The sequence below is a fragment of the Leptopilina heterotoma genome, unplaced genomic scaffold, assembly GCF_015476425.1.
Source record: "Leptopilina heterotoma isolate Lh14 unplaced genomic scaffold, ASM1547642v1 Lhet_65, whole genome shotgun sequence".
Taxonomy (NCBI): Eukaryota; Metazoa; Arthropoda; class Insecta; order Hymenoptera; family Figitidae; genus Leptopilina; species Leptopilina heterotoma.
In genome coordinates this window covers 5,479,739-5,503,084 of record NW_025111152.1, presented here as the reverse complement: position 1 = coordinate 5,503,084, position 23,346 = coordinate 5,479,739, and the positions used below count along the sequence as shown (strand labels likewise).

Here is a 23,346-nt window from a genome sequence, read left to right as displayed (position 1 = left end):
ATATTCTAATTTTTTCATCAGAATATTTTAAATTTAACAATGCACGTATAGTTAGTATTTCACTAAACTTAATTAACTTTTCTTTATTAAAAAGAATAACTCTGTCAGTACTGTTAGTACACTTAAAAACGCAAAATGGTTCTAATGCCATTTTTTACATTGTCAATCTATCTTGCAAGGAAAATAATGACAGAGATTTAACTACGTCTACAAAGCAAAACGTATAGACATATAGTTGACAACTCTATATGAAAGATTGATCGTCAACAGTGCCTCGCACTATAGTTTCTCAGTTCTTAGAATTTTATATCGAATCTTTAAGCGGATTCTACACTATAACTACTGCTGATATTGTTATTTATTGTTATCTTTTAACGACTTTACAACCATTTTGACTTCTGGCAATTGGTATACAGCTTTTTAAAGACATTTACAATCAGAAAATTAAGTTGCCGGAAATGCACATTATCATTTCAATTTCATCAATTTTCTTGCGTCTTTATCGACTTCTGGCAAGGTCAAATTGCACACCTAGACTTCTGGCAATAATTTTACTTGATTTGTACAGACAATATCTACTATCTTACAAAAATTCAGCCTTGCACCTGATCATTTTTTTTCATCAAAATTTTGCGCCTTCTGGCGGCTAGGTAATGTGTTTATGTGTTAAGGAGGAAGGCATTTATAGAAAAACTTGCCTTATAGCTTATCGTTGCAAATTTTCGTAGCCAGCTCTTAGCCCGCGTAAAAATGACAAAAGGCTGGCGACACCATGGGTAAAGGTTTCAAAAAGCAAGTGCCAACCTTGGCGCAAGGCCGGGCCAAATAAGATCTACACTCAGGGGCCACCCTGGCTTATGAAAGTTTCCCAGGCAATGGGAACAGCTTGTTTTTACAGCGGCTGAAGACCTTGCATTTTTTTTCAATTTGATACAATAACCAACACCGCCACAACCCTGGGATCAGATTTTGCCGTTTTTAAGATCTCCAAAACCGTGGCTGAAAAACTTTGAATTTTTTTTTCAATTTTTTTACATTTTCCAACCCTGGGACAACCTTGGGATCAGATTTTGCCATTCTTAAAGTCGTTAAAACAGTGGCTAAAAAAGTTTGAATTTTTTTTCAATTTTTTTTTACATTTTCCAACACTGGGCCAACCTTGGGATCAGATTTTGCCATTCTTAAAGTCGTTAAAAAAGTGACTAAAAAAATTTGAATTTTTTTTCAATTTTTTTTACATTTTCCAACCCTGGGCCAACCCTGGGATCAGATTTTGCAATTCTTATAGTCGTTAAAACAGTGGCTAAAAAAGTTTGAATTTTTTTTCAATTTTTTTACATTTTCCAACCCTGGGATCAGATTTTGCCATTCTTAAAGTCGTTAAAACAGTGGCTGAAGAAGTTTGAATTTTTTTTCAATTTTTTTACATTTTCCAACACTGGGACAACCTTGGGATCAGGTTTTACCGTTCTTAAAGTCGTTAATACAGTGGCTGAAGAAGTTTGAATTTTTTTTCATTTTTTTTTTTACATTTTCCAACCCTGGGACAACCCTGGGATCATATTTTGCCATTCTTAAAGTCGTTAAAACAGTGGCTGAAGAAGTTACAATTTTTTTTCAATTTTTTTACATTTTCCAACCCTGGGACAACCTTGGGATCAGGTTTTACCGTTCTTAAAGTCGTTAATACAGTGGCTGAAGAAGTTTGAATTTTTTTTCATTTTTTTTACATTTTCCAAACCCTGGGACAACCCTGGGATCAGATTTTGCCATTCTTAAAGTCGTTAAAACAGTGGCTAAAAAAGTTTGAATTTTTTTTCAATTTTTTTACATTTTCCAACCCTGGGACAACCCTGGGATCATATTTTACCGTTCTTAAAGTCGTTAAAACAGTGGCTGAAAAATTTTGAATTTTTTTTCTATTTTTTTACATTTTCCAACCCTGGGACAACCCTGAGATCAGGTTTTACCGTCCTTAAAGTCGTTAAAACAGTGGCCGAAGAAGTTTGAATTTTTTTCAATTTTTTTACATTTTCCAACCCTGGGACTACCCTGGGATCAGATTCTGCCGTTTTTAAAATTGTTAAAACAGAGGCTGAAAAACTTTGAATATTTTTTAAATTTTTTACATTTTCCAACCCTGGGACAACCCTGGGATAAGGTTTTACCGTTCTTAAAGTCGTTAAAACAGTGGCTGAAGAAGTTACAATTTTTTTTCAATTTTTTTACATTTTCCAACCCTGGGACAACCTTGGGATCAGGTTTTACCGTTCTTAAAGTCGTTAATACAGTGGCTGAAGAAGTTTGAATTTTTTTTTCATTTTTTTTACATTTTCCAACCATGGCACAACCTTGGGATCAGGTTTTACCGTTCTTAAAGTCGTTAAAACAGTGGCTGAAGAAGTTTGAATTTTTTTTCAATTTTTTTACATTTTCCAAACCCTGGGACAACCCTGGGATCAGATTTTGCCATTCTTAAAGTCGTTAAAACAGTGGCTAAAAAAGTTTGAATTTTTTTTCAATTTTTTTACATTTTTCAACCCTGGGACAACCCTGGGATCATGTTTTACCGTTCTTAAAGTCGTTAAAACAGTGGCTGAAGGATTTTGAATTTTTTTTCTATTTTTTTACATTTTCCAACCCTGGGACTACCCTGGGATCAGATTCTGCCGTTCTTAAAATCGTTAAAACAGTGGCTGAAAAACTTTGAATTTTTTTTCAATTTTTTTACATTTTCCAACCCTGGGACAACCCTGGGACAACCCTGGGATAAGGTTTTACCGTTCTTAAAGTCGTTAAAACAGTGGCTGAAAAACTTTGAATTTTTTTTCATTTTTTTTACATTTTCCAACCCTGGCACAGCCTTGGGATCAGGTTTTACCGTTCTTAAAGTCGTTAAAACAGTGGCTGAAGAATTTTCAATTTTTTTCAATTTTTTTTACATTTTCCAACCCTGGGACTACCCTGGGATCAGATTTTGCCATTCTTAAAGTCGTTAAAACAGTGGCTGAAAAACTTTGAATTTTTTTTCAATTTTTTTTAGATTTTCCAACCCTGGGACAACCTTGGGATCATGTTTTACCGTTCTTAAAGTCGTTAAAACAGTGGCTAAAAAACTTTGAATTTTTTTCAATTTTTTTTACATTTTCCAACCCTGGGACTACCTTGGGATCAGATTTTGCCATTCTTAAAGTCGTTAAAACAGTGGCTGAAAAACTTTTATTTTTTTTTTCAATTTTTAGAACATTATACAACCCTGGGATCATATTTTGCCGTTCTCAAGGTCGTTAAAACCGTAGCTAAAGAATTTTGAATTTTTTTACATTTTCCAACACTGGGCCAATCCTGGGATCAGATTTTACCGTTCTTAAGGTCGTTAAGACCGTTGCTGAAGAACTTTGAATTCTATTCAATTTCTTGTAACATTATTCTACCCTGGGACAACCTTGGGATCAGGTTTTGCCGTTCTTAAGGTTGCCAAAGTCCTTGCTGAAGATTTTTGAATTGTTTTTGAATTTTTGTACATTTGCCAATTTCGGCAAAACCCTGGGGTCACCCTTTTCCTTTCTTATGTTACAAAAATGACGGCTGAATAAATGGTAAATTTTTTTATTAACTTTATTTTACATAAGCTATTGCTTTCTGAAACTGCAATTTCTGGCATAAAATTTTTTAATAAAGGTCAAATCATTGGATTGAGTGTTTTAACAGTTTAATTTATTGTATTTTGGAATCATTATATATATTTAGTTTAAATTAAGATCATTTTTCGAAATATATTATAGTCTTTAAAATATTTATATTCAATTAATCATTTAAGAAACTTATGGTCCAACAGCTTGTTGAATCAAAAGCACTGATTATTAAAAAAATTTCAAAAATGGACATGACTCAATATAATTCTCTGCCGACGAAATGGCACCGAAAGCTTTTTCTAAGTTACGACTAAAGTTTAAGAAATTGAAAAGAAAGAATTTGAATTAAAGAATTTAAAGAATTAATTAATTAATTTAAAGAATTAAAGAATTTGAGTAGAAAGAATGTAAAATTTTGTGCTATCGACCAATCAATGAAGATTTTGTCATCATCAACGACACTGGAGGTTTGTAGCTTGTGGACGCCATAGGCCAGAAACTGCTTACTCTTCTGGTTTGCGTTTTTTAGCCCTCTTTTCTGCGGTTGGTTTTGATAAATTTTCACTGTTGGAAAATAAATTTCTTTTTGAGACACATAGTTTTAGCTATTTATTTGAAATTAGTAAATTTACATTTAATATATTTTATATTTTTGAAATTATTTGAGAAGTATTCTAGTTTTTATTTTCGTGTTTATTTTGTAAATATGAAGTTTAAAAGATGTGAGTTGAGGTTTTAAAAAATTATTATTTATTAATTTTTTGAAATTTGTGATTATTCTATACGAAAATTTATAAATTATTATTTTTTTATAACACAATACAATAAATTTTATGGGTACTCTACGTTATTTTAGTTTGTATAATTTTCTCTCATTAGATTGTAATATTTCCAAAGTAAAAGATTTTTTCATATTTTCATTAACTTTTATTAAATAATAATAAATAATACCGTTCTTCTGATTTATCTTCATTATCAACATTTTCGACTTCTTTTCCTTGTCCAGTTGTTTCGTTAGATTTGTCGCTTTTCTTAGTGTCGTTGTTTTTTCTCGGTTTTCTTAATGTACCACATTGGTTATTTAGGACTTCCACGTATTTTTCGTACGTTAATGCCTTTGACTTATTTTTCACATATTCTGTATAGAATTTTTGAAAGTTAATATGTATTTTAAAATTTTTAAATGTTCTACTTTCTTCGATTCAAGACTTAATTAACATTAACATTACAAGGGAAGTTAATTGACAAAAAATTAGAAAATGTTAGTTAGGAAATAAATTAAATTATTTTCTAAAATCTTAATAAATCCTTCGAAACAAATCAATTATTTTTATAAATGGTAAAATTCTTCGCAAGAATTCAATTATTTTTATAAATAGTAAAATTCATTGCAAATTAAATTATTTTTACATATAATTCTTCTCAGGAATTCATAATTATTTTCAATACAATTGTAATAAAATTCTTCTTCATAAAATTCAATTGCTTTCAAAATCTTCAATTAAAATTATTGAAAAAACTATTATTTTAAAAAAGTTCGTAGAAGTTCTTCAAAAGAATTGAATTATTTTTAGGGAGGGTGGTCCCATACCGACCCCTCGTACCATACCGACCCCCCTATGTTTCTTGAAGATGGTACCACTAAAAAATTCGTCAGTACCATCAGTCGAACACTTTCACAACACCAACAACTGGGCCACAGGTTTTATCAATGCGTTTGATTTCATTTTGAAGATTCAAGCAATATTAGTTTTTAGCATTGTTTAAATTAATTTTTGACCTATACGGAATTCGAGCTAACAGTGTTTTTTGAATACAGGAAAATTTTTACGAAATTAATTTTGATTGTGTATGACCTTAACTTCAACGCACAACATTCAAATTAAATTGATTCCATTGATATAAGTGATTGGCAAAACATTTTGTGAAAATAGTGGGGGTGGTCCGAAACCGACCCCCAAGGGGTGGTCCCAATCCGACCCCCATATTTTTACATTGTAATTGTTTATTCTCTTCTTCCTTATTGTTCACATGAAGTGAGGATAGGTTTTGCATATTTACTTTTATTTTTTAGGAATTTAGAAAATATTTTACTAACAATCATAGCATTTATCACTTAACTTTAACTCTTTTGGAAAAAGGTCCAAAAATGTATTTAAATGAAGTCAAAATAATTTAACAGTTCATTGCAGACTGTTGAATTTTATTTTAATTACTATCAAAATTTTATATCTTGATTATTCTTGAGATTTTCCCCAAAAAAAGGGGGGGTCGGTTTCGGACCACCCATTTTGAAAAAGTTAAAAACGTAAATTTTCGCTTTTTCTTTAGATCTTTTATTAATGACAATCAGAAACCTCGGCAATCGTCAGAAAACATTGAAAACTAGTTCCTTTACTCAAAAAAATTTTGACGAAGACAAAGAAACACATTTTTGGCACATTTTTGGCCTTTGCACTTTAGAGGGTCGGTATGGGACCACCCTCCCCTATAAATAAAAAAATGGTTCGAAAGAATTTAATAATTATTCTCTTCAAATTTTATAAGATTCTTTGCAAGAAATCAATGATTTTTTAAAATTCAAAATATTTAAAAAGAAAAGTTTAAAAGAAAGTTAATATAGATTTTATTATTAATTTATAGTTTAATATCCCAAGTGCGAAATGCCAAGACTGCAAAAACGGACCATCATTGATGCAGTAATGTCTGCCGAGAATTGGCAGTAGTTACTGGGCCATTATTGGTGTTTAATGGCAAAAGACAATTGCCAGTGATGTGCCGACCATCGGCCCAGTAATGGCTCATTATTGGCACTTTAATGGCAAAAAATTTGTATCGTTCATGGAAAATTATAATTACCAGTATTGGGGAGTAGCTTGGCTCAATAACGGCACAATATTGGCAAAGTTGATCAATCTATAATGGTAAAATTCAATTGCCAGTGATATCACGAAGATCGGCCCATTAATGGCACTTTAATGGCAAACATTTTGTATCTTTGATGGCAAATTATAATTGCCAGTATTGGGGCGTAGCTTGGTTCAATAACGGCACATTCATGGCAAAGTTGATCAATCTTTAATGGCAAAAGACAATTGACAGTGATGTGACGAAGATCGGCCCATTAATGGCTCATTAGTGGCACTTTAATGGCAAAAAGTTTGTATCGTTCATGGTAAATTATAATTACCAGTATTAGGGAGTAGTTTGGCTCAATAATGGCCCATTCACGGCAAAGTTGATCAATTTTTAATGGTAAAAGACAATTGCCAGTGATGTAACGAAGAACGGCTCATTGATGGCACATTAGTGGCACTTTAATGGCAAACATTTTGTATCTTTGATGGCAAATTTTAATTGCCAGTATGAGGGCGTAGCTTGGCCTAATAACGGCACGTTATTGTCAAAGTGGATCAATCTTTAATGGGAAAATTCAATTGCCAGTGATGTGACGAAGATCGGCCCATTAAAGGTACATTAATGGCATTTTAATTTGGTAAAATTTTTTATAAGAATTTAATTTTAAGAAACATTCAGTTATTCAATAAATTATTTATTTTGTATTTAAATAATTGAATAAGCTTGAAAAGGATTCAAATAAAAAAAATTCGAAACTTTGAATTTTCTATATTTTTTACTGTCAATTTTAAAGAATTAATTTTTTTTGAAAAAGTTTAATTAAGTATTAATTTAAAAAAGAAGTTATTAATGTTTTCAAATAATTTTACGATTAAAGAAATTCGTAAATAAATGTAACAGAAACCTTTTTTTTGAGTAAAATTTTTCCTTTATTATCTAAAAATTAAGAAATTTTCAATTTATTCAATAAATTATTTATTTTTGCATTTAAATAATTAAATTCTCGTAGAATTTTCTAGTAAAAATTGATTTCAAAATGGATTCTAGTCAAATTTTTAGATAATAATTAAATGTTAAAAACATAGCATGAATTTTGATATTAAAATTTTTTTAAATTCAATTGCCAATGATGTGACGAAGATTGGCTCATTAAAGGAACATTAATGGCACTTTAATGGCAAAATATAATTGCCAGAATTGGGGCGTTGCTTGGCCCAATAATGGCACATTCACGGCAAAGTTGATCAATCTTTGAAGGCAAAATTCAATTGCCAGTGATGTGACGAAGATCGGTCCATTAATGGCTCATTAGTGGCACTTTAATGGCAAACATTTTGTATCTTTGATGGCAAAATATAATTGCCAGAATTGGGGTGTAGCTTGGCCCAAGAATGGCACAGTATCGGCCAGTGTAGTGTAGCTTATAAGAACCCTTTTGCTTCCTCGACTTTAAGTCAGTGTAGCAGAGTGGTTAGGCTGTGGTGCGTCAGGTTCAGGTATCGATCCCCGCGAAGGTAAGAATTTTTCAAATATTTGTAAGTTTGCGTTTAATTTAGGGAAATAAGCCGTATAAAAGTTATAAATTAATTAGTTAATTGAATAAAAAAAATTTATTTTTTTTTTTCTAATTTTGTCAATACTGGGGGAGTAATGGCAGCCAATATTGGGCCATTAATGTCTGCTGAGATCTGGCTGCCGACGTCCAACCGCTGTTAATACCACAAGAGTCGGCGCAAAGTCGGGCCAATATTGTCAGCCAAGTCTCAATGCCAGCTTTGCCAATACTGGGCCAGTGTTGGGCCGCATTGGTTTTCGCACTTGTGATATTAGTAAACATATTTCTTTAACAAGAAAACATAAATAAATTTAGTAAAAAATCTAGGAGAAGTCAAGAAATTTTTTTTGATAACTCTTGTTAAACACCCTGGTTAATCATAATTTATAAATATACGCACTATAAACAGCATTTCTTATGTCTTCCGGAATTGGCTTGCCTTCTCTTCCGGATCTAGAATAACCAAGAGCGGTCATTGTCTTTAGTTCTTCCTTTCCTACTAAGGTTAACATTAAACGCCTAATCATTTCTTCAGGGCGTTTTTTGAAACGCAAGAATTCTATTTCGTGTCTGGGGTTGATGAATAACTCGCCATTAACAACCACCGCTATTGATGATGTGGATGATGATGATTGTGGAACAGTATTTTCGCTCGACGTCGTATTGGCAAACTATATTTGTGAGGGTTAAATGTAGTTTAATATTTAGATTTTTTGAAAATAAATATAAATTTCCATTATAAAAAATGACTAACTGGATTTTCTGTTGCATTTTCATGCAATTTATTTTGTGCATAAATTGCTAATTGCCCAAGGAATGCGACTATTTCTGGAGTTACTAAAACAGAAATAACAATGTAATTTAAATTACAGAATATTATTCTACTTTGAAATATGAAATATATTGAAGCAATAGAATATAAATTGACTAAAAATGTCCATTTAACTAAAAGAGTTTTCTTGTAGAACTATGTATGAATTTTTTTTCGAACACCCATTATTAAAATGATGATATTATACATATAATACAATATAATAAGGTTTAACATAGGTAATAATTTCATGTAATTCTTTGTAAATTAATTCTAACCTTTTGGGAACATCAAGTTCATGAATTCTGGCACATTGTTAATAGAGTTCGTAGCGTTGCCAGCATTTTGGTCTCCCAGAGGAAAACTTCCATCTATAAAAATATACTTTTATTAGTTATACACCAACAGGGTATTTAACAGTCAGGAAAGTCAGGGAATGTCAGAGAATTTCATTCAAAGTCAGGGAAATTTCTTTAAATTTATACAAAAATAAACATTTTTTGTGAATTAAAAATTTTTTAACCTAATAAAATTCTTCACAGATATTGAATTATTTAAAAAATTGATTTTAAATTCTTGTCATATTTCAAATATCTTTATATAAATAGCAAAATTCTTCTCTGAAATTTAATTATTTTTAAAAATTTTTAATATTTTAAAAAATTTTCTGACAAAATTCTATACGAACATTAAATTATTTTCTAAAGTAAAATAAATTTTACGGGAATTCAAATTCAATTCAATTATTTAAAGTAGAATTTGCATACATTATTTCTAAAAAATCAATTGTTTAACATTTTTTTATAAAAATCTTCATAAAATTATTCTTAGGAATTTTAATCATTTTGATAAATATTGAAATTTAGCACAAAATAACAATTATTTTCAGTACAATTTTAATTAAATTTCTCAAAAGAATTGAATTATTTAAAAAAATTTTGATGTAATTTTTTATAAGAATTTAATTTTAATAAACATTCAATTTATATTGAACCTTTCGGAATTTGTTTCTTATTTGTACCAGTTGGCTCTTTTATATCTCGAATATTATCACTGTCATCAGAATCTGTTTTTTCTTCACTTGAAACATTCGCTGCTCTTGATACACTTCCTTCTGTCGATATAATTTGGTGTTTCTTAACATGAAGATTTTTCTTCTTAGGCACTTTAAATTTAAAAATGTTTTTTGGTTTACAATTCGATTTTAAGAAATTTCGATTATTCGGTAGTTCTTCAGTTAAATGCACATTTGAAAATAAAAACTTAAAATAATTTTAAAATATTTCGATTAAGCTTTTTCAAAAAAATTAGTTTCATGGATATTTTAATTGAAAGTACGATAAATTCAGATTTCCAAAGTTTTTAATTAGAATCCTGTACAAAGTTTAATTATTTCTGAAAATTGCAATTGTTAATAACTTTTCAAAATACAATTATTATCTAGAATTTTAACTAAAATTCATTTTTAAAACAATTCTAATTAAAAAATGCTACGAGAATTCAAATATTTAAATATAAACATAAATAATTTAACAGATTCTTAAACAATTGAATTTTTTAAACGTATTTTAATAACATTTTTAAGAACTTTGTAATGAATTTTATTAAAATAATAATGATGGTGCTGTAGGAATTTTATTAAAATTTTTGAAAATAATTTAATTTTATTACTTTTTAAAATAATTTAATTCTTTTGTTGAATATTGTTATTCATGAAAATAATTTACTCCCTCAAAATGATTTTACAATTAAATCCCTTAAAGGAAATTTAAAATTAATGAAAATAATTAAACTACTGCGAAGAATTTAACGCCAAATTAAAATTTTTTTTAAATTGTGCAAATTTTATTTTTAACAAATGAATTCCTGTGAAATTTTTATTTTTTTGGAAAATAACTGAATGTTTGTGTAGAATTTTATCGAAAATTTTGTTTAATAATTGAGTTTTTTTGGAAAATTTTATTAAAATAATACAATATTGAAAATCATTGAAATAAGAAAAAATTTTCAAAATAATAGAAATTTTGCTGTGAGTTTTATTGAAATTTTTTAAAATAATTTAATTCTTGAGATAAATACATTATTTACGAACATAATTAAAGTTTGCAATGAATTTCATTAAAATTACTAAAAATAATTTAATTTTAATTAAATTCCTCAAAAGAATTCAATTCTTTAAAAATTTTTTGATACAATTTTTTATAAGAATTTAATTTTAATAAACATTCAATTTATATTGTACCTTTCGGAATTTTTTTCTTATTTGTACCAGTCGGCTCTTTTATATCTCGAATATTATCACTGTCATCAGAATCTGTTTTTTCTTCACTTGAAACATTCGCTGCTCTTGATACACTTCCTTCTGTCGATATAATTTGGTGTTTCTTAACATGAAGATTTTTCTTCTGAGGCACTTTAAATTTAAAAATGTTTTTTGGTTTACAATTCGATTTTAAGAAATTTCGATTATTCGGTAGTTCTTCAGTTAAATGCACATTTGAAAATAAAAACTTAAAATAATTTTAAAATATTTCGATTAAGCTTTTTCAAAAAAATTAGTTTCATGGATATTTTAATTGAAAGTACGATAAATTCAGATTTGCAAAGTTTTTAATTTGAATCCTGTACAAAGTTTAATTATTTCTGAAAATTGCAATTGTTAATAACTTTTCAAAATACAATTATTATCTAGAATTTTAACTAAAACTCATTTTTAAAACAATTCTAATTAAAAAATGCTACGAGAATTCAAATATTTAAATATAAACATAAATAATTTAACAGATTCTTAAACAATTGAATTTTTTAAACGTATTTTAATAACATTTTTAAGAACTTTGTAATGAATTTTATTAAAATAATAATGATGGTGCTGTAGGAATTTTATTAAAATTTTTGAAAATAATTTAATTTTATTACTTTTTAAAATAATTTAATTCTTGTGTTGAATATTGGTATTCATGAAAATAATTTACTCCCTCAAAATGATTTTACAATTAAATCTCTTAAAGGAAATTTAAAATTAATGAAAATAATTAAACTACTGCGAAGAATTTAACGCCAAATTAAAATTTTTTTTTAAATTGTGCAAATTTTATTTTTAACAAATGAATTCCTGTGAAATTTTTATTTTTTTGGAAAATAACTGAATGTTTGTGTAGAATTTTATCGAAAATTTTGTTTAATAATTGAGTTTTTTTGGAAAATTTTATTAAAATAATACAATATTGAAAATCATTGAAATAAGAAAAAATTTTCAAAATAATAGAAATTTTGCTGTGAGTTTTATTGAAATTTTTAAAAATAATTTAATTCTTGAGATAAATACATTATTTACGAACATAATTAAAGTTTGCAATGAATTTCATTAAAATTACTAAAAATAATTTAATTTTAATTAAATTCCTCAAAAGAATTCAATTCTTTAAAAATTTTTTGATACAATTTTTTATAAGAATTTAATTTTAATAAACATTCAATTTATATTGTACCTTTCGGAATTTTTATCTTATTTGTACCAGTTGGCTCTTTTATATCTCGAATATTATCACTGTCATCAGAATCTGTTTTTTCTTCACTTGAAAAATTCGCTGCTCTTGATACTCTTTCTTCTGTCGATACAATTTGGTGTTTCTTAACATGAAGATTTTTCTTCTGAGGCACTTTAAATTTAAAAATGTTTTTTGGTTTACAATTCGATTTTAAAAAATTTCGATTATTCGGTAGTTCTTCAGTTAAATGCACATTTGAAAATAAAAACTTGAAATAATTTTAAAATATTTCGATTAAGCTTTTTCAAAAAAATTAGTTTCATGGAAATTTTAATTGAAAGTATGATAAATTCAGATTTCCAAAGTTTTTAATTTGAATCTTGTACAAAGTTTAATTATTTCTAAAAATTGCAATTGTTAATAACTTTTCAAAATACAATTATTATCTAGAATTTTAATTAAAACTCATTTTTAAAACAATTCTAATTAAAAAATTCTACGAGAATTCAAATATTTAAATATAAACATAAATAATTTACTGAATAATTAAATATTTCTTAAAATTGTATTCTTGTACATAATTTTATCAACAGATTTTTAAATAATTGAATTTTTTTAACGTATTTTAATAACATTTTTAAAAATAATTACAGTTTTTGAGGAATTCGATTAAAATAATAGATAGACAAATCATTAAATTAAGAAAAATTTTTTAAAATCATTGGAACTTTGTAATGAATTTTATTAAAATAATAATGATGATGCTGTAGGAATTTTATTAAAATTTTTGAAAATAATTGAATTTTATTACTTTTTAAAATAATTTAATTCTTGTGATGAATATTGTTATTCATGAAAATAATTTACTTCCTCAAAATGATTTTATTATTAAATCCCTTAAAGGAAATTTAAAATTAATGAAAATAATGAAACTACTGCGAAGAACTTAACGCCAAATTAAATTTTTTTTTACATTATGCAAATTCTATTTTTAACAATATTGAATTCCTGTGAAATTTTTATTTTTTTTAATTCAATTTAATAACTGAGTTCTTTTGAAAAATTTGATTAAAATAATAGAATATTGAAAATCATTGAAATAAAAAAATTTTTTCAAAATAATTGAAATTTTGCAATGAATTTTATTAAAATTTCTGAAAATAATGTAATTTTGTCCAAGGATTTTGCTATTCATTTATAAAGATAATTGAAATTATAACTACAATTTTTTTATATCTTTTAAAAATAATTCAATTCTTGTGATGAATACTAATATTTATAAAAATAATTAAATTTTGCAATGAATTTTATTAAAATTCCTGAATATAATTTAATTTCGACGGAGAATTTTGCCATTTATAAAGATAATTGAAATTTTGACGGGAATTTTTTAAAAAATAATTGATTTTCTGGAGAGAGTTTGGATATTTTTTAATATATAGTTGAATTATTTCAAATAAATGGGTTAAAAAATTTTTTAATTCAAATTAATTTCAACAGGATCAAAATTAAAATTCTTCAAAAAAATACTTCATTAAATAATTCATAAGTAATAACTTTATTACAGTTCTTTAATAAAATTAAGTTATTAAAAATAAATTTTACTCAGAAATAGAAAAAATGTAAGGTTTTTTTAAGAATTCGTGGTAATCTCATTGATTATAAGGCAAACAAAAAGTCACAAATATTTAGAATTTTCCTATAAATTTTAAACATTTAATTTTTTCCAGTACTTTTAATAAAAATCCCTTACTTTTTCCTGATATCCCTGACTTTTTTCTGAATTCCCTGATATTACCTTCTGTTTTGGTGCTGATTTCTGCAGTCGCAGTTGTGAGATGTCTTAATCCCATCACCTCCTTATTTATTTGAGTCTGCACAGCTTCTTTACTCTTATTCTTTGATGTTTTTTCCGAAGAATTGTTCTTCTTTCTATGGCCGCTGTTTGATGAATTGTTACTGATAGGGATAATTTTTCCATCTTCAGAAACGTCAATTTCGTCCAGGAAAGTTCTGCTTTCTATATTTATATACAAGTAAAAAACATAGGTTATAATTATAAAAATAAATAAAATATAAATATAAATAAAGTATAAATAAATATAAATATAAATAAATTCAAGAAACAAAAAAAATTTAACTTTTCTAGAATATTAATAATAATAATGATTTATTTTAAAAAATATTATATTTACCGCTTCTTGCAATAACAGTAATTTTATATGAAACTCCTTTAACGGTTAAGTTCGCTTCGTCTCCATCAGCAATATTCTTTAATTTTGCTGGCTCCTCTATGGTAGAGCAAGTCTTTTCTTCCTGCCAGAAGATCAAACAATATGTTTTTTTTGTCGACATTTTTCAATGATTCTGTATCACATATGTCAGATTTCCTTCTCGTGCGTTTTAATAATAACATATGACAATGAATAGTATGAAGGCGGTCAATTGAAACAATTGCATTGGGAGACGTGACAATAATAATATAATAATAATAATTTTTAAATATTTCGAATTAATTTTCAGAAAAAAAAATTTATTTAGAATTAGGAATTTTGAATAAAAAATGTATATATTTCTTAAATTCTCTTAAAAAGATTTAATTTGAAAAATTTTTATTAAAATAAGTTGAAAGAAAATTATAATGATTTGTTTTTGAAATTCACTTTTTTTTAGTTTTTGTTCAAATTGAAGAACGAATTTTCATATCATATTTGTCAAAGTTGTAATTGAAAAAATTTGCAAAATTACATTTAATTTCGAGTACTTTTAACTATTGTATTTTTAAGTTCCAAAATTTTTTAAATATGACTTTATTTATAAAATGAATATATTGAAGAAATAATACAATTTATTTGATGAAAGTTAAAATATTAACAAATAGAAAGAGTGCAGAATGAATCGTTTTAAAAATTATTCATATTCGACACAATGGCGAATTTTGCAACAGCTTCGAGGATTTGAAGAAAACAATTCGCTGAATTCGTCTAATTCTGTAAGTTTACTTAATTTTAAAATAAAATTTGAAAAGTTAGACATTTTTAATTTTAATAACCATTTTTTTCATATGTGTTTTAAACAATTTTAGTTTTTAATTTGTTAAATTAACCTTGTTTAATTTAAATTGTAATTATTATTTTTTATTATACTTCATATTATAAAATAGTTACAATATTCTGTAATACTATTTGAAGTAAATTTAACATATTTTCAAACACATATTTTTTAACTTATGATAAAACGTAAAATAATAAATAAATATATTATAAATAAGTTATTTAAGTGAAATCTTGCTGCTAAAGTTCCGTTTTACTCAAACACTATAACTATCCCCCATTGTAAAACTAAAAACACATTTAATATCTCACCAAATTTACATTATTTTTTATTTTTACTCCTACTTTAATTTTTCGGATCGACTAAATTTACTCATTATTATCTAATTAATAAATTAATATTGTTATTTTCAAAACGTACTTTTTGAATTGAATTTTACGATTCTTTTGATATCTATTGAAGAAATTTATTGTATATTAGTAATATATACAGATGACCAGCATCAGTTCGCGTTTTATAAAAATTAACAATAATTGTGTCAAGTTTCTTGAGGATACAAATTTTTTAATATTTAAAAAATTAATTTATTTTAGTGTAAAAAATTGAATACAGTAAGTATAAGAACTATAACTACTTGTAATATAATTTTTAACAATCAAGATTTTCTTCCTTCTTATGTAAAATTTAAGCTAATTCTCTGAGTCTTCCTTGACAAATTTTTCTTTTTCCATAATCAAAAAGTTTTAGAATTATTTTAAAAATAATTTTGCTTATAAAAATTTTAATATAAAAAAGCTACTGAAAACAACTAAAAATACTAAAAACACTTAAAATGACTTTAAATATAAAGGCACAATTATAATCAGCTTTATTGCGAAGAAATTATTAGTACAATAAAAGCAGAATTGAGAAAATCTTTTTAATTTGTAGTATCATTCAATTAAAATGTCTTGATTTTTCCATAATTTCCAGTTTTTCCTTGACTTGTGGCCAATCTGCTTTATTATTTCAGAAAGTTATACACTCGAACGTCGGTTTAGTGGACTGACTGACGGACTCATCCGCTAAAGCGAACTTTTTTAGGTGGAATTTTTATATATTATTTTTACATAACTTTTCACAACGCAAAATTTTTATTCTCGAAATATAATAATTTTCGATTAACAGTAAATTTTCAAATCAAAAACATAATACTACAAATCAATGTACATAAGAAAAAGTATAATATATAAAATATATACCTATATTAATAATGAAGAATAGAAGATAAAAGTAATAAACAATTTTTTAATTGATTAAATAAATAATTTATATATTTATAAATTAAATTTAATATTGATAAAATTGAAAAAAAGAAATTAACATAAAATCAGACCTCCTGCATCTAGTATTATTTCTTACATACCTCCCAACCCAAAAAGTTCGCTAAACCGGCGTTCAAGTGAATTCTTTAAATAATTTATTATTAATAAAAAATTTGTCTACCTAGTGAAAAATTTGATTAAAACCTAAATTATTTGTTTATATTTTAATTTAAAATGTTATTCAACAATAATGTAAGTTTTATTTAAACTAAATGAAACTTATTTAAAACATATATTGAAACAAATAAAAAGTTTAGTAGGCCCTAAGTCAACTATATTTTTTGTCTAAATGTTCAAAACATATAAATGTAAAGAAATACTTTCTTTTTTTTGAAATTTTTGAGAGTTAGAGATTTAACGCAATTAAATGCTCAATAAACTCTACACAAGAAAACTCTCACATTATTATATTTCACGATTAAATATTACACTTATAAATTCTACAAAACTTAATTATACGCATGATAAAATATATTTTTATTTTTTATGAATGAATAACTCTACGCAGTTGAATTCAACATCAGATAATTCTATTGAAATAAACACATTTTAATAATTAGATTTTTGAAAAACTCTACACTCAATTAAATTTTTCAGATTTGAATTTTATTTACATATATTTTTAGGAGATAAACTCTACATAAGAAAATTTTGCATAACACAGTGCAAAATTTTTAAAGTCATTGAATGTGCACTAAGTTTTGACTTTAAGTTCTGAAAGTACTTATCGAAACTATCAAAAACTTATTTTAGTTTTTCTAGAGATTAACTCGGATTTGAATTTTATCGAAATATGAATTTTCTGTGTGCTTGCTGACTTAGTGACTGTCACTTTCGCCAAAAATGCAACTTTTATAACTGCGTTAAAGGGATATTTCCTGGATGCTCTTAATGATGTAAAGTCCAAGCGCCTAACCTGACGGAAGGGTCTTCCAGCAGTACGTTTGGACAGGGGGCTGTGTACTGCTGGTAGGACGCACATCCGCACACAGCGCTGTCCTGCCGACAGTACGGCATTTTTGTAGGAAAATATTATAGTTTTATCGTCTAATCGTGCATTTTTAATTAATTTATTAATACTTTAAGTACTTTACTTCGTTGTTAGACAAAAAAATGAAAAGGGACCACTTTGTCAGCCTGTTGCAAAAGTTTTTTGTGTTTGAAAATGGAGGGGGCGGAAAAATTCAAAATCTGATTTTTCATCTCAAGGGTGTACTAAACTTAAAACAACTTTCATCTGAATAATTTCATAAAAAAACTAAAGAAATTCGCATTACAATTTTTAATTTCGTTTTTTTAGAAATGAAAATTTCGATATTTCCTAAGATTATTCATAATAAAGTTCCTTAAAAAATTTTTTTATGTCTACTTTCTCTTTTTTCACTTCTAATAACTCAATAAAATAACATTCAACCAGTAACTTCGCAAACAATCAGGTTTATCAATTAAAAAACACAATTTCAGAAAAGGGGCCACTTTTGTCGGAACTCTGTTATTTTTTCATTGTTTAAAAATGGAAGGGGGGAATTCGAAACCTATTAATTTTTCATCTTAAAGGTGTACTAGACTTAAAATAATTCTTATCTGAATAACTTCCTGGAAGAACCAGAGATATTCGCATTAAAATCTTTGATTTTGATTTTCTCGAAATGAGGTTTTTGACATTCTAAACTTTGAAATTCTGTAACTCATCGATTTTTTCACCAAAAAGGTTCTAAAACAATTTTTAAGAATAACAATTGTATATTTCCTTAAAATGTTAAATTGAATTTAATTAATGTTATTATTAAAATATTATTTAAATGGAAATTTTTGACGTTTATTAACAAAATAAAAGTAAGTTAAGGACAACTATCTTGTTATATTTCACTAATTTTAACTTTAAGTTATGTTTTTTTAACTATTAAAATAGTTAGCCGCCTCACCCAACGTTTTTGCAAATATACCAAAAACGTGGTCCTTTGGGAAAAGGGTTGTAGAAATTTTTAAATGTAACCTACGTCAAAATGTTCTTTGGCGATTTTTTAGCCAAAATGACAAGATTTCTAACGCGATATTAAAATTGAAAAAACCTATTCAATTAACTGCGTCGCAAACCAAAATGTGCCGTCTTTGCTGCCTCGCTCCGTTCTACTCTATATCATTAAAATCTAAAAATTCAAAAAATAAAAAATTTTTCTTTACAGGAACTTTTACATGAAACATTTGATAGCTAATGTTCCTGCATCAGAACCTGCACAGGAACCTTGTTCCAATTTACTGTACAGGATACTCTCGTGATCCTATAAAAATTGCATTTTTAGCGGAAGTGACAAACACTATATATAACAGAAAATTAATATGTAATTAAAAATAAATCTTTAATAAAGCGAAAATAAAGCTCGGTAAATTGGGGGCAAATCGGGTTTGCGCCATGGCCCCAGTCGGTTTTATTGGTTCATCCCGGCCAGGCCCCTGTCAAAATTTTTACACGGGAAGCTGAGGTACGTCCCTTTAACCGTGGAACGTTCACATATAATATGATACTACCAGTTTTATTTATGAGTATTATCTGTCCGAAGTAGCAAAACATTTGAGCCTAATAATGTGCCAATATTACATGGCAGTATTGCTTTAACATTGATTATGTTTGTCCTGTGGGAATATTGCTTCGTAATATTGAAAAAATATTGCCTTGCAATAGTGAGATAATATTATGTTAACACTGCTAGGTAATATTCCCACAGTTTGGACATATTAATTGTTGAGAAACACAGTAAAAATAAAAGTCTTACTTCAAGACAGGAAGGCAATCTTAAATTAAGAAGCAACATTTTAAAGGCAGTCATTGCTGAATTTAAACAATGGATTTTGTATGATTTAACAATTAGAGTAGACAGTGCTAAATTTAAGACTGATCTAATTAAGTTTTACCTTTTACTGTGAAATATTGGATTGACATTGATGGAAAGTATTGAGCCAATATTGAGCACAAATCTTGTGCTGGCAGGGTAACTTCAATCATTCAATTATAGGAAAACAACCTAGAAGACGAACAAAGAATTAATAATGATGAATTACGTGATGATATTCCAATGGAAATTGATATCAATGTGGAGTTTCGTGATGATAATAGGCGTATCAGTTCTGCTGGCATTCGGAATAACAACATCAATCCTAATAATCGTTACAATTCAAATACTATTGAAGATGATGACATTCATATGTCAGATGACGGTAAATATTCTCTTTTAATAAATGCACTAAAAAATAATAACTGAACCGTAAAAAATGCGTGAAATTTTCGTGATCTAGTTAGTCAATTATATACTTTTGAACAAAATAGAAATTCTTGAACGTATTCACAACAAATTTTATTATTATTGCATCAGTACTGAGATGTCAGCAGTTGATTCGCTCATATTGGTAGTAGTAGAATATAGGCTGCAATGAAATGTAGGCATGATCAAGTTGTGAAATGTAGCATTTTCTTGAATTGGCGCGGTTGAATAAGAATTTTATTTCAGGAATTTTCAAGAAACTTTATATTGCATTTTATTTTGAGTTAGTATTATATTTCACTGGACTTTGAAAAATAACGTTATCAAACAAGAGATGTCGATTTTTTCAGTTCACCATTTTGATAGAGAAAATGTAAATTAATATTTATTTATCGTAATCTGGGGCTATAAGGAACAGATTTCAGCTTTAAAGTCTTGCAACTTTTCTTTTTTATTGAAATATTGCCTTAATTTTTTTTCTTTTCTTGATCCTGGCGAGCACTTTGAAGGGTTAAAGAATTGTTTTGATCAAAGCTGGAATTTTAAGCAAAAAATACGAAAAAGACGCATTTTTTCGAAATTACAAAATGGGGCTATAAGGAACAAGGCGGTAAAACTATTGGAAAACGTATTTAAAGTTAAAGAAATTATTTTTTATTGATCGAAAGTAAACACAGAACATAAAACAAATGTAAAAACAAAACTAAACGTTGCTGGTATCATCAGTTGAGGTCGATGATGATAACTAGTCATTTTTTGTGACTTGTCGATACCAACACTATTTTACAATTTCGAACCATCTTTGAACACTAAAAACCAAATTAGGTGATAAAAAACAAACGAAATTACGAAAAACTTACGTTTTGACAACACACTTTAACAATTCGGAAGAAATAATTGTGTTCCTTATATACCCGCCGTTTGTGAATTTTGGTTTTTTCTTGTAAATCTTACTGTAAATACAAAATAAACGTATTTATTACTTAGTGAACTCAAGAAAACTTCCCATAATAAATCCCTTTAATAAAAAAAAATTACTTTGAGAAGTTAAAATAGGAACAACTTACCTCGGCAATCAAATGTTTCCCAAGTTTGAAATTTTACTAAAACATAATTACTCACATACTAGTTACTACTGTTCACAAAATTATTAATAGTCGCAATTATTGCATTGAATAGAATTGGCAGTTACCCCAGCAACAATTTTTCAAAAGCAAGTAACACAATTTATTCATACACGGCCCCGATAACTTCAACTCCACCCGAACACAGAGTTTTGTTCCTTATAGCCCCGGTTTACGGTACGAAAATAAGACGTGCCAAAAATTCTCTATTCGGTCTTCTACTGTTACTTACTTTCGTTCCAAAAAAATTAAATTTTAAATTTATTAACCAAATCAGTAATAGAAACCAAATTTTATGAAGTAAATTTTTAGTGTAAAGTGCATTAGTTCGTTTTATTGAAAAGTGAAGTGCGAAAATGTTGCGATGCTTGTGTGTATCTGAAAGAGAAATTTTACCCTTTTCCTATTGTGATTGTCCAATCGCTTTCTGGATCATTCTAAGGTTTCTTGCGTCTGATATCTTCAAATAGTTCAATTTTGTAATGTGGAAATAATGTTATTTTAGTGGTCATTTAATTTTATTGTTTAAATACTTACTTCTATTACTTTTGATCAAATAATGTATAGTTATCAACTTTGACGCACTAACACTTCACTTCCTTGCTAAAAATTCACCTTAAAAAACTATAGAAACCTGTTAGACTTATAGGTTTCTAATAGTTTCAATGAGGGATTGTAGTAGAGATTTGTCCAATTTTTTATGAGGTTCCTATAGATTTTATTATATTTCTTTAAAATATTTCTACGAGGTCTTACAAGGTATTTATGAGAGTCAAAAAATTTAAATACATTTAATTTGCCATACAATGTGTTCTATTATAGTGCGGTTACCTATTCTATATTTCTACGATGTTTTTAATGCAAATTTACAAATATCGAAAAAAATTATATTTTTACAGACATTAAAATTCCAAACGCTTGTAGGGGGATTACTTTATTTATACCTATATACGAAATCAATGCAAAATGAACAAAAATAAACATTTGTAACTTATTGTATTTCGTTTATATTTTATACCTTTTTTAAACAACAGAAATGACAATATTTTTTCTAAACAAGAGAAAAAGTTGAATTTAATTAATTTTGAAGTAATTATTAATTTCACAGAAACTTAAATGTAATAAAACATTGTTCATTTGTTAATATTTACATAAAATATTAATTTATTAATAAAAATGAACTTATAATATAGTAATTGTAATATATATTATTTTCATTTCACATTAGAAACATTGTTTCGTGTTTATTGTGCTTACATTTCACAACTTGGACATGTCTTTAAGATTGGCACGCAGAACATCGAAAAACTACTTTTCATAAAAAATAATTCATTATTAGTGAAAATGGTCTACATTTTTTACATACTTTCAAGGAATACATAAATATTGAAAGTAAAAATATTTTTTTTTCTAAAATACTTCCATTTTTTAAATGCGAGTGCGCCGTTTTACCCGCTTCTCCCCTAACTGGTCTTCGGTTGTGGACGGAACTGTTCGGAAACCTTCGTGAAAATATTCTAATAAAATTTTGTAAAAATTCAAACAGCTTACCATTTCAGAGCGTGTTAGTATTGAAAATAATACAGTATCTAAAATTTTTTTACATTTAATAGTATTAAAAATAGTGGGTTTACAAATAAAAATATCAGAATGTATTATAATATAAGTTCCATATTCTCGTATTTGCAATTGTCTTAACATCAAATGATATTCTTTCTAAACTTTTACACTAACTTCTGTTCCCTAAAAATTACAATAGTAGATAAAAAAAATAACACTACTTATTATTATAATAAGAACTATCATCGTACCTCGACTATCCCTAAATTCTAACGTTTTATTAGAAATATCGAAATACAATAAAGTAATTTTTGTAACTAAAAGTCTCTCCGTGTAGTTTTAGAAACATTTTAAAAAATCTTTTTTCGAAATTGCTTGGACGTTCTATCACTAAGGGTTAAAATAAAAACAAAAGTATAACCCTATCGAATATCAATTGTTGAAATAACTTCACATAAATTTTAATCTCGATTAAAGGAGTAAAAACAACCCTGTCACAAAAACATCATATGTGGACGTCCACATAAAAAGGGCCCATATTGTCGATTCTAGTTTTCGAGATAATCGCAATTTAAGGGGGGAACCTCCTTTATTGCTTCAAAAAAATCGACTTTCTGGAAATAATTTTAATTG

General features: G+C 26.9%; 1 protein-coding gene across 1 annotated transcript; it reads right to left on the bottom strand.

Annotated features, from left to right (window-relative positions):
- Positions 1 to 3,924: 3,924 nt before the first annotated feature.
- LOC122509999 lies at positions 3,925 to 19,597 on the bottom strand. The gene is made up of 11 exons (XM_043624366.1): positions 19,544 to 19,597; positions 14,547 to 14,667; positions 14,150 to 14,371; positions 12,352 to 12,522; positions 11,130 to 11,273; positions 9,855 to 10,025; positions 9,139 to 9,231; positions 8,804 to 8,886; positions 8,450 to 8,720; positions 4,587 to 4,773; positions 3,925 to 4,199 (listed from the first exon to the last, which is right to left on the bottom strand). Exons 1-11 carry the CDS (start codon positions 19,595 to 19,597, stop codon positions 4,139 to 4,141), a joined length of 1,578 nt encoding a protein of 525 aa, XP_043480301.1. The 3' UTR covers positions 3,925 to 4,138.
- Between the last annotated feature and the right edge of the window lie 3,749 nt (positions 19,598 to 23,346).